This window comes from Bactrocera dorsalis, chromosome 3 (assembly GCF_023373825.1).
Source record: "Bactrocera dorsalis isolate Fly_Bdor chromosome 3, ASM2337382v1, whole genome shotgun sequence".
NCBI classification, from domain to species: Eukaryota; Metazoa; Arthropoda; class Insecta; order Diptera; family Tephritidae; genus Bactrocera; species Bactrocera dorsalis.
Window position 1 is genome coordinate 53,391,006 of NC_064305.1, and position 16,443 is coordinate 53,407,448.

General features: G+C 34.4%; 2 protein-coding genes across 3 annotated transcripts in view; both read right to left on the reverse strand.

Annotated features, from left to right (window-relative positions):
- The window catches only part of LOC125777044 (putative nuclease HARBI1), a 348,853-nt gene that overhangs the window by 41,750 nt on the left and 290,660 nt on the right, over nucleotides 1–16,443 (reverse strand). The gene's annotated exons all lie outside the window — the stretch shown is intronic.
- LOC105233051 (uncharacterized) overlaps nucleotides 75–16,443 on the reverse strand; it is a 39,597-nt gene continuing 23,228 nt past the window's right edge. Inside the window, exons 2-6 of one of the 2 annotated variants that reach the window (XM_049450865.1) lie at nucleotides 4,529–4,771; nucleotides 3,950–4,107; nucleotides 3,639–3,876; nucleotides 3,161–3,580; nucleotides 75–1,779 (exon numbers count right to left, since the gene is read on the reverse strand). In XM_049450865.1, coding sequence (XP_049306822.1) covers nucleotides 1,408–1,779; nucleotides 3,161–3,580; nucleotides 3,639–3,876; nucleotides 3,950–4,107; nucleotides 4,529–4,636 — 1,296 coding nt within the window. In that variant the 5' untranslated portion in view covers nucleotides 4,637–4,771 and the 3' untranslated portion in view covers nucleotides 75–1,407. The remainder of the gene's footprint in view (nucleotides 1,780–3,160; nucleotides 3,581–3,638; nucleotides 3,877–3,949; nucleotides 4,108–4,528; nucleotides 4,772–16,443) is intronic. The other variant, XM_011214993.4, reaches the window with a different exon arrangement.

The following is a 16,443-nucleotide window of genomic DNA, read 5'->3' on the forward strand; positions in this document are numbered from 1 at the left end:
TTATATGGAGGATTTAGGCGCAAAGACATACTCTTATGAATAAAACATGTTCTGCAATTTTCATTGAGGTAACTCAAATATTGGCGGAAAATCTTTATATTAGGCACATAGGGGCTCAAAGGATATTGACCCGATTAAACCCATTTTTTATACAGAATAACCATTGTCATCCCGTATATTAATAAATTCTTGATTTGTGTACTGGATTTAAAATTGTTTTTATGCGTTGTAGGCATGGTTGTGGTTCGATTTCGATTAGTTATGGCACTTTATAAGATTTCATTTAATGGTGCTTTGTGGGCGTGGCAGTTATCCGATTATGCCCATCTACGAAATCGTTCTTACTTTTTTCCCAAGAAACATGTGTACCAAGAATAACGAATATGGCGGCGGAATAAAGCTTCGGCTTCATAGCCGAAGAAACGCGTTCGGATGTTACGTATTAAATGAATATTCCATTTTCGGACTTTTTTCCGGGATATTTTTTATTTAAAGTTCATATGCGTTTTTTGTAAATCAAATAAAAATTTAATATTTGTGAAATTCGTACGGAGTATTATGTTTAATATTTATTACAATTGGTCTTTTCAAATTGTTTGAAATATAAATTTAAAATCATTTGAATAATCCATATATACAATGCAATTAAAATTAAATTACCATGTACGCTTAAAATGTCAATTTTTAGGCATTTACTTATTCATAAGTATGCCATATAGTATGTGCTATACTTAAATGTTATACTACGAGCGTAAGCTTAACTTAAACATAAATATTCATTACTTTGATACATTTTCACACACTTATGTTAAATCATTTTCTAATTACGAAGATTTTAAATTTCATTATGTAATTATTAATTTGTTTCATACGTAAAAAAGTGATTTTTACGTAGTATTTATAGTGTGTATATTTTTAGGACATATTTCAGTCTTCATTTTAGAAAAAATATATGTGTGCACATACCATACATATGCTATCTGTATGTATCTAAGTAGGTTTGATATGTCAGCGGCTACAAAAAATGAAACAATTATGGCAATATCGTAATAGTGTTACACTTACACGAAGCAGTTTCACTAAAATGTTTCTTATAAATAAATAAAATTGTAATATTTACTAATATTGCGTGTATACACACATACATTCATACAAGCAAAATAATGGACTGCAAACAAGTAATCACTTCGTTATCACCGTTTTAAATTCACGGCTTGCAACGACGTTCTGGCGCAGAAAGTGATATTTTATTATTACAACTACATATTCACTTAAGTCTATTGATAAAGGAAAAAATCACATGCATCTTTACAAAAAATGATTGATTGATTAACGCTGTAATGACGCACACTTCTTAGTTTTCTTTGCCATAATCCCATGCGTCCGTGTCGAGCTACCTCACCACTACTATTCATGTGCGCTAATCAGGCTGCGCGCATCCCACAATGACAGCTGCGACTGGGAGAGTCTATGATGTCGCGCATGTAGTAGTTTGTATGGGTAATATGGTGGCTGGTGAGCCGGATACTGGTGGAATGTGGCAATGGGCAGCGGCTGTGCTGGCTGTGGTTCGACAATTTGTTGTTGCGAAGCTGAAATTTTCCGCGATATTTTCGCCTCCTTCTTATTGGGCGTCTTTTTTGAAGATTTAATGAAATTCGGTATGCGGGCAAGTAAGCCACAGTAGTAAGGATCATCTTGTTTTTTACGTAATTCACATTTGCTCTTCTGTTTGGACGAGAGCATTGGCACTGATTGGTTGTAGACTTCATAATCGGGCTGCAACGAAAGTCGAGAGCAAATTTAATAAGACACACTCTAACGTATGAAGAATAAGGAAGAGGAGTGAGCTTTCACCTTTTTTCTAGGCGGAGTTGTTGTTAGTGTTAGTTGTGGTAATCAAATCTTGACCTTAACCGGAGAGTACATTTTTGATTTCCCAATATGCAACTTTATACTGCGTATGTGTGCGTGTGCAGTAAAGTTATATATGTATGTGTGTGTGTGTTGTGCGCGGGTGGGTCGAGAGTGTAGTTGGAGTATGCCGAAAATACAATACATAAAATAATTGGTTAACAAAATTTTGTATTTATTGCCTTGTAACTCACATTCAAAACCAACTAAGTGCAACCCAGGAACGCCCGAAAATAATTTTAGCAATTTTTAATCAGTTTATGGTAAAAGATAGGGACATTTATCCAAATAAATTTCAAATGGGAGTTATCTAAACTTATCAATTGTAGTTAAAGTGTTGAATTTTCCAATTTTGCGAGTCTTCTAAAAGTGACTTTCGGCCTATTTCTAAGGGTTTTCAAATTTAAAGTAGTCTTGAGGTTAGTCTAGGGTTTTCAAAAATCGATTTGGGTTAAAGTGCAATTTTGGGGAATAAATTCATCATTGAAAGATAAAACTTCCTAATCGAATTTGCTGCAATGTCGAAATTTAAAATTTGGCCTCACCGTAACATTAGATAGTAAACTGCGTAAGATTTTTTGATGTTGCTGCAATTTTTTTTGAAACAATTTACTGCCGTATTTTCGGTCAAAAATATAACATTTTTTAAAAACTCGACAATTAGTGAAACATTTGTTTAAAGCTGAGTTTTACGTACATGTTCGATTTCTTCTTGCTAACTCTTAGAACAAATTCCATGTCCTTAAGCATAAAGTCGGATGCAAAGCCAAAGCAGCTTTGGAGAAGATAATTAATTTGGAACACGACAGTGAAAATGGTTAATTTATTCTTAAAATATGTAAATGGAAGAAAAAAAGACGCTATTGGGGTGAGTCAAATCGTTGAGTTTATTTAACGGAATTGCATCCTCTAAAATTGACCGTTTGATTTTTTCCCCAGAATTGAATCAAATCGACCCGGACGATCTCTATTTCCTAGAAGACGGTGCGCCGCCTAATGTTTCACGCCCAAACACAGAAAAATTCCGTGTAAAGTTTGGAGAAATGTTCCAGTCAATTGACAATCAAGATCATGCAATTTAACGACTATTGGTTATTTTCTCTGGGGGTATGATAAAACATGGGTTTCCGCCAATTAACCAGAAACGCTCGAGGAGTTTGAAGACAAAATTAGTAAATGCTGCCAATCTCAAAACGCACAACATTTATTCTATTAATTGGTATGTGGAAATATTTTTTAAAATTACCTTTGGCACATATGGACTGTCATCAAGGAATCCTGTATTGTAAACACTGCGGCGTCCTTTGCTGGATTGGCTTGAGTTATTCGAATTATTTGAATTATTTGAGTCATCGGAAGCAGCAGGCGTGGGATAAATAAGGCCGACCTGACTCTCAATGGTCGAATACGGATCTTCACTTCCCGCTATTGGCACACGCGAACCCACCGCATCCACCGATTTAGGCAGTGCTTGTAGGCGATTCTTCAGCATATCAATTGCGACTATATTTATGACCAGAATCCAAAGCGGATTATTGATTAGATTATTATTCGATTTGACTAATGATATGGCTGACAAGCATTGACGTTCCAGACGTCTGCTCTCTGGATATGAACGTGAGAACTCTCGATTTATGTTAGTCGTATATTTACGCATGTCAAACAGCTGTAAAAAAATTATAGTTATTAGAAATACATTTTTCGATTTTGTGCCGTTTACTTACCTTCGCAGATGTGCCTGGCGTCAGGCCCATGTTAGGCATTTGAAGTATATCGCCACCAATGACTGTCTCCTCATTGACCATTGAGGTATTGTGCACAAAGACATTACTCTTGCCATAACGTTTGATTAGTATGTTTCCAATATCATCCATTTTAATTTTGAAACCTTCTCCAACAGACTTTTTCACAAGTTTTGTATCCGCATCACGCATAGGGTTTTCAAAACCACTCAATCCAATTCTGATGAAAAGACATTTCAGTAAAAACTATTATTTTTAGTTTATCGATTGCAATTTTCTATTAAAATACTGACCTCACACCGTCAAAGCCGTTTTTTCCTCCGTTTATGGTGATAACTGAAGATCTGGCATAAGCTTTGGCCACTCGTCGATTTTTTTCGAATACTATTACCTTCGCCCAAATCTCATCATCGATTTGTTCCCATTTGCTGAGCACTTCATTGATGTGGTCCTAAATGAGTGGATTTAAAAAGAAACTGTTTCAAAATATTTGAAAAATTTCCAAACGTTTTTTTGCAATGTGGTTTGTGGAAAAAGCATCAAGACGACGCCACTCCTGGATATTTAAATTTTTTATTAATTTTAGTTTTTTGCAAAATGATCATAACCTATTTCCGTAAAAGTTTTTAAAGATAAGCACGAACATTTTTTGCAGTTTTGAAGAATACTGTTATATGAAAATAATGATTAATCTGAATGTGGAATTGTATGCATTTGGTGGTCTGAATAATACAAATAATTAATACTTGAAGATATGATCAGTTGAAAACACAAGAAAATTTAGCAAAAATTAACAGTTGAAAGTTGATGTTTTAAGAGATAAAATATTCCTAAATACACAAATTTTGATATTTTAAAAATTTTGTTCTTACCCTAAAGAGTTTCTCCTTGTTATACCATACATCCTCTTCCTCTTCGATATTTGGTATCATATCTAGATTGTCAAGAGAACGCGATATAATTTTTCGACGCGAAATCATTTTGTTAACACTTTGTTGTTGTGAACTACGTTTGCGTGGTGGCAGTATTTTGTGGCCGTTTGTGAAAGCCGTAGCTTTTCAGTCTTTCGAGAGAGTAAATTAAATCACAAAATATCTGAAAAGAAGAAGAAGTAACTGAGTCACTAGAACTATTAATATGTATACATATGTATATATATAAACTTTGAGAACCGCTTTTAGTTTTCGATTAATTGTCATAAATTTGTAATTAATTTAATCCTCAACATAAGTATACTATACATATTTGCATTTATGGTGCATACGAGTACAAATATAAAACTCATACTTCAAATCCACATTTTAATCGCAAATGAAAGTTCTATAACCAAAAGAGGAATGTAAATATGTATTGGGGTCATATTTCATCTCGGTTGAGCTCATTTGCGAAACACAAATATTTACTTACACAAATTGGCAGTTTTGGCCCAAAATGTGTACGAAAGTAAGAATCATTAGCCGTTCTACATGCAAAACACCCACACACAAAAAAACACGGAGTATGCAAAGAGAAAAGGAAAGAAGTAACCTTAACAATTAAAAGCAAAGTAAACAGAAATGACAAATGTAAAAGCCAATATGTACAGAAAAAAACAGCATGTAAAAGACGCCGCAAAGTAGGCAGCAGCAACCAATGTCCGTTAGTGGTAACATGCTGTCCAGGCATAAACGCATTTAATTACAGAAATTATGACTACCACATAATCAAGCGTCGATTTTGGGTTATTGAACTCTATATTTTTTTAATTTTTTCATATTATATAAGTGACAAAAATGGCCAGTAGTACAAAAGTACAAAAAAAAAAAAAAATTACGTGCAGAATTGCGTGAGGACTATACTAGTTTGGCGCTTGAGTCTTTTGATTCCGGGCGCGCATTGTGCGACACTGTGATATGAGAATTGTAACAGTCCTGTCGAGCAGATGAGCTTCGGAATATTGATCAAACGGCGAGTGGTTCTTTAAATAAGGCGAGCTGGCGAAGAAGGTGTTTATATAGTGTTACTTCTTACCATCAACAGAAAGCACTCGTTAATGCAGTCATGCTGGAAGGCAAAGAGAAAGGAAATGAATGCAATGAATAGCTGTTCATAAAAGCGTTTTGTTTTCAGTTAACGCTTTATGCTTTTTAATAAAATGCAGCTGTGGAATTCAATCATCTTTCTGGCTTATGGGCGTGTATGTTAATGAAAGTGGCATACAGTGCATCGCCTAATTTGCGCACGATTATAAACATTTCAATTTAAAATTCGTATATAAATTATTGGTTTTGCTTATTTCTACATATACAGTTTTTATAATTTTTGGTTATTTTAATAGAAAAATCAAGTGTAATGGTTTCTTATTTTTCTTATATGTACATGTTTGATACTTAAATAACAAATTCCCAAAAATTGTTGAGAACTAAATGGAAAAAATAATCGGATTACTATCTGATAGAATATAATCAAAATAGCCTTAGAGCCATGATCCTCAAAAGATAATCAGTAAAACTTTTTGGGTGGTTCACTAAATAATTTCGTTTGAGCAGATGATATAGTAAGGCTTGTTTGGTGCTCTATCGAAGATGGAAGACCGAAAGGCAGGCAAGGCGAAAGTTATGTGATGTGTATGGAGAAGAAGTGTTGACCGATCGTCAATGCCAATTTTGCAAAACTCTGTTCCGAGAATTTCGATTTTGAGGATGCACCACGTCTTGGATGATCTCTTGAAGCCGATGTGGATGAAAAAGTCATTGGTCGATGCAAATCGTCGAATAATAACTCAAGAGATTGCAGAAATATTTAATTTATCTAACAGGACCATTCACAGACACGTGAGCCATCTAGGATCAATTTCGAAGCTTGACATATGGCTCCCTCATGTTTTTACAGAATGAAACTTGCTTCGTCGATGCATTTTGCTTACAAGGCACCTTCTGACTATTATTTGTTGTGGTCTCTGCAAAATTTTTTGGATGGGAAAACCTTCACCTCAAATCAGGCCGTCAAAAACCACTGGAAGCCGTTTTTTGCCTGCAGGGAAAAAATTTATGACCGTGGAATCAAACTCTTGTCCGAGAGATGGTAAAAGGTATTGAATCACAGTGGAGAATATATAATGTACTAGGGGACTCGGCCACGCGTTGCTGTGTTATATACTTTATACTATTATTCATATAATAAACTATTTAATGCAGTAGAAATTTTATATTTTTTTGTTAAAAGAATCCAAGGGATTGTGCTAGAGGTCTAATTTTTAATATGTTCATACAAATAAATATCAGTGGAAAAAATAACGAATTTAAGGCTGATTTCTCAATGTCTGGTTACCAGCCTTTCTGTCCAGTTAATGGAGATGTCCGCTTAATAGAGTGTCCATTTAATAGGGCATTCACTGCATTTTTTAATTATGAATTGTTTTTACCATCCTATTTTCAAAGTTGGTTTGAATTGGACACAGTGTGCTAAGTTTTACTAAAATCGGTTCGGTAGTTTAGGAGTCCATCGCGGACAAACAACGTGACGTAGCTTTTATGTATAAAGATTACACAAAAAAATTATATTTAAATTGCATCAAAAAAATTAAATTACTTAGAGGTCGACTCAATGCAATAGATAATTCTCATAATGAACTGATACTTATTCGAATGATGCAAAATTTTCCTAAAATATTATTTCTTTAAAACACCATAGTGGAGAGTTCGAAATAATATCTAATTTTTGGCACCATTCTGACAATTGTCTTCCATATTTCTTAATTTTTTATATTCAAACGTCACAAATTATAAATTATCGTTAGATACAAATTGCAGTGGCCTTACTTGGCATCTTGTGGTAGAACTGGTTGCGCCATGTTTTCCAAAACAAGTTCGGTGTGCAAATGCTAGGTATAAGTATACTTCTTAATCATTTTTTATAAAATATCTATTTAATTTTGAGTATCAAGTATGACTAGTGCAGTTATATTTTCTTGTTGGCATAATCGTACGAAATCGTTTTATAAAATAACAGAATAAATTTTAAACAATATAAACGCTATGCAAATAAGTTGAAATTAAATATAAATTCTACTGCGAAGATAGACTCCAATATCAAGCTGTTTGACGAAATAACATTTTACGCACACATATGTACGTACATATTTGTTGTAATCTACTCGTAAGCAATCGGCTTCGTATTTGCTTGCTTGCTCCAGACTAGAAAATGAGCTCTTAAAAGTTATCTCACATAGCTTTTGGTTTTTATATGCTCTCCAAACTAAATGAATAGAATGAAATATTAAAAAAAATCGTTTGATTTTAAATTTAAAAAAACAATTTAAAAAGAGCTGAGTTAACTTACGTGAATTGAATTAATTAACCTAATTTTTTTTTATATTTTGCTCCTCAAGGGAGTACTGAAACCAATTGTGGATTAAAAGACAATGTTTTTAAATTATTATAAACTTCGAAAAACTGAGCTATAGAGCCTAGATGCTAATTAAGGAACTCGATAAAAAGGATGACAAGTGAGCAGATACTTATCGTGCGGCGCTTTTCAAAAGGTGCGTCTTTCATTTGAGGAAAAAGAAGCAGATTTTTTTGTATAACTTAGAAGCATACCAGAAATTCCATTCAACTCACAACAATTTCTTTGAATATTAAATTAATTTGCTCAAATTTGTCTCTTTTGTGTCACAAGTCGTTTACCTACATGAGACATGTTGAATTTCTAACAACCGAAAATCATGCAGAATATTAATTTGAAGAAAAGCATGCGCTGTTTCACATTGCAACTTAATGTATACTTTTATGTGCGTATATTTGTCAATGAACGCGAAGTTCGTTACGCGTTACTAACTGCAACTATATGCGTGGTTACTTTGTTGTTGTTTTAATAATTTTGTCGCTATTTGTTAATTGTGTCAATTTGTTGCCTTTGTAATGGTACTTTCAATGGAATGGCAATTTACAACACAAAGCCATAGCATCGCTAATAAGCAACAACAACAATTTATCCAAGTACACGAAATACGGTGTGAATGGTTTTGTGCATAAAATTCGCTTGCGGTGCACGTAATCAGAGCAAAAGTGCGTAGTATATTCCGTTTGTGACTCTGGCAATTGCCAAGAGCGCTGCTAAGCCCTGGAAATAAACTGGCCAATAGCTAAGGCAGCCAGCTTTCAAATCGAACCATTTGTGACAAAGGCACTTGCCAGTCGCTGGAAAACTTCAAATGAAAAGTAAGTTGGCCCTTTGAAAACAACGCTAAGCAGGTACTTTTATGCCAACGAAATGACATTGAAATGCCGAGGCGTACTTCTAAATCAAATAGAATATTTTATGTTTGTTTTACAACAGTTTGCAGTTTTTTTCTTGTACAAAAATTAACATGTGAAATATACATATGCAAGGGAGTATCATATTCGTATTCCATTTGATTATGCCAGTATTTGTGATATATCTCGTTTGTTTCTTCGATTCGACAATCTCCTACTGAACGATAACATCCATAATATATTCATGCACAGTTTTTAGCATTAATCCGTTAAATAAATTTGAATCCTTTCAACCATTGTAACTAGTAAATAGCTATTTATAGAAGAATATTTACCGGTATTTGCGGTAATTAGTGTAAGTATTTCACTATCTTCTTAGTGTCATTGGGATCAAACCAAACCACTTCTGTAAGCTATCAATTACAGCAGAAACTGACTTACGAAAACAAGTTTCCACTCCAAGCAAGTCAGCAATACTAACACAAACACATTTGTATTAAATTGAGCTAGTGAAACAAGGGTCTTTTTATGTAAATATTTATGAATATCAAAACTGCATGAGTGGAAGTGCATACATATGGAGGTCTTACAATTGTAATCAATAGCGCAACTTAGTGAATTAATCACTGTTAATTCTTAATGTCTAAAATCGTATGACTTTAACTTGTTTTGTGATAGGCGACCACTGAAAAGTAGTTTCGATAATGAACTCATATAAATCAGAATTAAAACTAATAAAGCTATGTGAAACGAAACGTGTCAAAGCTTAGTTTTCATTACTTTCCCAAAGCCTTTGGATTTCTTCCGACATGTTTTGCTACTAATAGTAAGTGGTGTAAATTTTCAAACACACATCACGAATCCTATAAACACAGTACTAAGAAAGAATTCCAACACATATTTATGTGTATTAAGCAGCGCTACTAACCACACATGCACATCGATTCAAATGCATTGCTGGAATTAGTAACATCTTACAACAGTCTTTTGGAGCTGGCACTTTAGCTATTACATTCTACGTTGGAAGACAATTATGTGAAGATACATCAAAATTTGTGTGAACGATTTGTATGCATTGCGGTAAGAGGAGATTATGTGGTGCAAGTGAAGTTACTTATTTTTTACTTTTAGTGTTTAAAAGGGAATTTTAACTTTTAAGAAAATAAACAAATTTTTTCCACAAATGCCAATATTTATTTAATAGACTTCAGCTCGCGGCTACATTTGCGTGGAATTCGAGAGTCATCATATATATGTACTTGTATGTATATTGCGTTGTTGACAAGGATATCATGCGATAATCTGAAATTATGAGTGAACTTTTTCTCACTGTAGCTATTCCCATATTTTTTTATGTTACATGTTCTGTTTGATTTTTTTTATGAATGTTATAAACTAACGTCGAAATCCGAAATGTTACTCTAGCGGACGAAAATAACCAATGTTTCTAATTGACAATTATTCTTTGTATATAATTAAGCTAAGACCTAAGTGATTAGTGGTAAGGATACGCTAATTGTCGATAAGTATCCCCAACCATCAAAATCTCATGATTGAGTAAGAAAGATTTTAAGGTAAAGTGCCATAGCAAGCAACTAGAATCTGCAAAAGAGTCAGTAAGCAAAACTAACGGTTCGCTACAGCAATAATTATATAGATGAGAGAGAGAATGCCGTTGATTTGACTTCACTGACATTGTTCTAAAACTTTCGATGAATTCACAGATTATTAGTATTTCTTGCTGTGTAAATTTTTTGGTGTGATGATCACATCGCAGAAAATTAAGTGAATGGCCTTTGTTGTTTCTCTTTATTTAAATATTTTTGGTGTTTTCTTTTTGTTGGTACTAGTCGGTTCAAAATTTTTGTCATTATTTTTTTATATTTTCCATTGTGATTTATACATGTTGCGATCTTTATTGTCCATCGCAGAACTTGATCAGTTGGTAACTATCTAACTGAACTAATCTAATGAATTTTACAAGTATTGAGATTCCAATTCATGAGTTCAATTGTTAAAATTGTGTAATTCTTAGGTACTCCTATTAGATCTACATGATCACTATTAGTTTTAAAGATTATCTGTGCTACTACTCAATCAAATTTGATTTCAGTTGTTTAACCATACTATTTATTCCAGTTTAACCGAAAAAGGGGCAAAGAAACGTTATACTTAATTTTGAGGAAAATTCCTTGATTCTGTGGCTTCTTTGCATGAGAGAAAGAGGAGAAAATAATGTATGCAAATGGCAAAAAACTTTGCTTTTGCAATGTTTGCAACTATCTTGTTTAGTAGTGATTTGGCAAAACTTTTACCGTGATCATTTAGTAAAGTTTAGTAATTTTTTTACAACCATCTGATGCAAGTCAGCTATTCTTTCATCTTTTTCTTTCATAAATGTCTAGTGATATACCCTAAAGTTTTGGTTTGCTCACTAAATAACAACAACATCGTATGAAAAACTTATATGTATGTATGTGTATACGGATTTGTATATGTATCTATATATTTTTTTAAGTCCACAAAAAGTACTGAAATTAGACAAGTTTTGTCAATCAAGTCAAAATTTACTTAATTGACTGGACCAGTCTTCTATGTATGTATTGTATGACAGTTATGAAAATATATGCTCACTCATTAATATCAATCAAACAGCTTTTCTAACCTATGCCACAGCACTTTCAAGGTGAGGCAACCTTTTCACGAAACGTTTTGTATACGCTAAGCCGCTCGGCTGTAAAACACGTATGTAAACAGCAATAAATTAAGCAATGAAAATTGGCAAGCAATTTTATTTCATTATCGCCGCAATGCGCTGCAATTCAAGGAATCAAAGCATTGCACAGCCCCAATTTAAAACGCGAATTGTGATGTTTGTGTGCAACGCTCGTAATGGTGCCAATGTGATGAGTGACCAAGAGCATTGGCAATGCATAAATCGAAAAAGAAGCATAGAAATAAGAAATCAATGAATAATCACTAAAGACCTATCAGTTGTGTGCATATAAGTACGTGTGTGTGCGCATTTAAATGTTGCTACAACTCGCAGCTTACTACGCAAGCGCAGTGGTAGCATAGACAAAGCGCCACTCAAGAAATCAATTGAAAGTGCAAAACAAATGTTTCAGTAGCAAATGGGCGCTGCACGCATAATTAGCGATGCATAAAACCAATTACAATGCCGAATGACGGTGAAAAATCGCAATTACAATTTACCAATTATAAATTATCAATTACGATATTTAATTACAGTTATGCATCAGACACGAATCGATCAATGCATGTGTCTGTAAGCACGTTCATCCTATAGTGCTTACAATTACATCAATAACATTCGGTGTTGCTATGCTAGTGTCATTTTTAAACTCAACAGAATTCGGAATTAGTGCAGTTCGAAACAGAATCGTTGCTTTTAAATAAATTGATTAGGTAATAAAATATGAAAAAATGAAATAATAAATAAGTTGGAATGCTAAATTTAGGAATATAAAATGAGAATAAATAAAAATGAAATAATTTATAAAAAACTTAAAAAAGTATTACAGGTATGAAACTGGGATATTTCTGAGCAAAATTTCAGTTTTAGCTTAAAAACAATAAGAGGTATATATTACTTTTATTAAGTATGCCATGACGTCAGAGGCCCTAAAAAATGCATATATTGTACAGCTGCGACCATGAAAATAGCAGTACCCATGGCAGTTTAATATAAAAGCTTTTACTTTAAAATGATCTGAAAAATCAGTACAATTTATGTGAACAGCAAAATTTTAGTAAAATATGGTAGTTGTGAAAATAACGTAAATAAAGTAAAGTTAATAAAATATTTTTTAATTGTAATATTACTATACATATACATATGTACACGTATATGTATATATAAATTATTAGCATGCCGAGCTGTGCTTATTTAATGACATATCTTCAGGAAATTCGACACACAATTTCCCGAGAAATTTTTCGAATCAGAGTACTATAGCATACTACTGTGAGCAAAAAATAGTAAGACTTTGTTCATAATTTTAAAGTTCTAAATTTATTCTTCAAAAACTACGTCGTCCCCCTCAATGTAGTCCTCTTTGGCCCCGAAACACTTGTGCCAATTTTTTTTTTAATCTTTAAAACAGTTGTCAAAGTAAATTTGCGGAATAGCCGTTAATGCTCTTAGCGATTCAAGTTTAATGGTTTCAAATGATTCAAAACGGTTTCCCCGGAGCAGTCGTTTGAGTTTGCTGAATAGCCAGAAGTCACACGGAGCTAAATCAGGCGAATACGGTGTCTGCGCCACGATATTGGTGAATTTGGCGAAAAACGAAGAATCAATGCAGTATGCGACGGTGCATTATCGTGGTGCGAAATCCAAGAGTTGTCGACCCATAATTGCGGCCTCTTCTTACGAATAGCTTCACGCAAACGACACATTACACTCAAATATTATTCATTGTTCACAATTTGGCTGGTCGGAACATCGATAATCGAAGACAAGTGTTAACATAACCTTGATTTTTGACCTGCTTTGATGTGATTTTTCGACTCAATCTTTTTCACTATATTTGCCCGATTGATCGTCTGTTTCCGGGCCGTAAGCGTAGATGCCAGCAAGATCTCCGACTGTCGTTGATTACCAAGCACCAACTACTATATTTTAATGACGTCTTGGTCATTAGTTGATGTTGACGGCCGTCCTAGACTCGGTTCGTCGTCAACGCGTTCTCGACTCTCTTTGAATAATTTGTACCAATAAAAAATACTTGCTCGCGACTAGCAATAATACCCTTTTCAAGATGTTGAATGTTATTGGAACTTCTTTGTTGAATAATTTCTATCATCGTAAAAATCGCCGAATGCACTTTATGTAATTTAGAAAGCCAAGTGTATAGTAAACACTTGTGTTTATTTTGATGTGACATTTGGCACAGATCACGTTATTGAGTCTGCTTGTGGGATTCTCTGTATTATGCAATGTTGGTTGCACAGATCGTACCTCACAGTTGAATACCATACATCTAAAGTAGTTCGGAGTAGTTAGAAACTAGAAGAGTAATCATGAACAAAGTAACATAAATATTATAGTAGATAGCTAAATATCGCGAATTTCGTAACAATTTCAGTCACAATGCGCCACCAAGATTATGACTCTCTATATACATATGTATATAGTTTCTCATAAGCCGTCAGCAAACTCAGCACACTTTTTACTGTACAATTCGTGTATAATGTACGATTTGAAGACATACTATATGTGTGAGTGCTGTAGTGAAAATAGCAGATGACTTATTTTATTTACTAACCAACTGAGACAGAGATGCGCACATAATTACAATCGAAGAAGCTATGACGTTATGGATTTTGGTGTGAACTTTTGGCACAATGGACACACCAAGAGCTAGAAGTAAACAAAAGATGAATAACGCGAATTGGTAATAGTAACGGCAAAGCAGCAGGCAGCTGACAACAAAAGCGCTAGGCAGCGGTTGTAACGGCAATTTTATGAATGTGGAGTGGAGTAGAATTATTGGATGAGTCCAATGAGTGGAAATAAAGTATTATGTAATCAAATGTTTCTCAGTTAATGATGTTGAGAAAAGCAAAGAGAGACAAATATTTCAGAGCGGATTAGCATTTTAATTTTTTAATGACACCTTTGACCTTTGATGCAAGTTATTTACTATTGAAATTATTGAAAATTAATGAAATGTACATTGAAGACGTGAGGAAACTCACACTCCATTAAAAACAAAAAAAAAAAACGTTGAGCCATTTAATAATTTATCGCTTCAATTGTGCCGCTATTTTGATAACAAAAAATTTATTTGAGTTTTGGTTTCACTTAAGCGATTTAATCTTCAGTAATATTATTGCTTCAGTGTATGCATTTGTTTGCCAGACGATAATCTATGGATTAGAATAGACTGTGGATCAGAATACAGTAGAACTCCAATTATCCGAACTCCGACTATCCGAATCGCCGATTATCCGAATCACAATGTAGGAGAGTGGATGGCTTGTGACACGTCTGACCCTGGTTTTCAAATTCTCAATGACGATGAAATTGTTGTAAGTGTGAGAGAAGATGTTGAAGTGGAAGTGGAAGAAGAACTTTCTGCTGATGTTGAAGTAAACGCTGGACCATCAGCTAGTGAAGCATTTGCCGGCCTCGAGACTGCTTTGAAGTGGGTGGAGCGTCAGCCCGAGTGTGACCACTTGCAACTGCTCACCGTCAAGCGAATGCGTGACCTGGCTGCCTGAAAACGGTTGAAGACCGCAAAGCAGCTTACATTGACGGAGATGTTTAAAAAACTATGATTTTTATTTCTAAACTTGTACATAAGTACATTTTATTTATATTTAAAACATGTGAAAATTTCATGTTTCTTTCATTTAATTCAATAAAAAAATAGAGCAATATCAAAACGTAGCTTTTATTCTCTCCAATGGCAAGTTTAAAAAAAAAAATCCGATTATCCGAATATTTGATTATCCGAATGAGTCCCGGTCCCCATTAATTCGGATAATTGGAGTTCTACTGTACCATGAATTTGAATTAAGTCAGCAAATCAAATATTTATTATAGCCATTATTGATAATTATTGATTGACTGCTTCACAAGAATGGGTAATAATTGAAATGACAAATTTTAACACAATTTGTAATTAATTTTTGAACAAACACAATTGCAAAATAAATAAAATAAAATCCCTGATCATGAAAAGTGAAAGTACAACAATTTAAGTACCAAGTGCCGTTTTATAATTACTAATGATAGATTACAATACAATAGTGGAAACAGCAGCAAAGTGTCAATGAAGCCTTGCAAAAAAGTCTGATGTAAAAATCTTCTTTACTGGCGTAGACACCGCTTACGCGATTATAGCCGAGTCAACAAACAGCGCCCCAGTCGTTTCTTCTCTTCGCTGCGTGGCGCCAATTGGATATTCCAAGCGAAGCCAGGACCGAAGTTGCACCTGTTGGCAAGAGTAATCCTGCGTTGGATTTCCAGGCTGACATTGTTGGTGGTGTTAATGCTGGTTCCTAAATAGACGAAATTATCTACAACTTCAAAGTTATGACTGTCAACAGTGACGTGAGAGCCAAGTCGCGAGTGCGACGACTGTTTGTTTGATGACAGGAGATATTTCGTCTTGCCCTCGTTCACTGCCAGACCCATTTGCGTTGCTTCCTTGTCCAGTCTGGAGAAAGCAGAACTAACGGCGCGGGTGTTGAGGTCGATGATATCAATATTATCGGCATACGCCAGCTGCTGTACACTCTTATAAAAGATTATACTTCGTCGATTAAGTTCTGCAGCTCGAATTATTTTCTCCAGCAGCAGATTGAAGAAGTCGCACGATAGGGAGTCGCCTTGTCTGAAACCTCGTTTGGTATCGAACGGCTCGGAGAGGTCCTTCCCGATCCTGACAGAGCTTTTGGTGCTGCTCAACGTCAGTTTACACAGCCATATTAGTTTTGTGGGGATACCAAATTCAGACATCGCGGCATAAAGGCAGCTCCTTTTCGTGCTGTCGAAAGCTCTTTCATTGGGGGGTTTT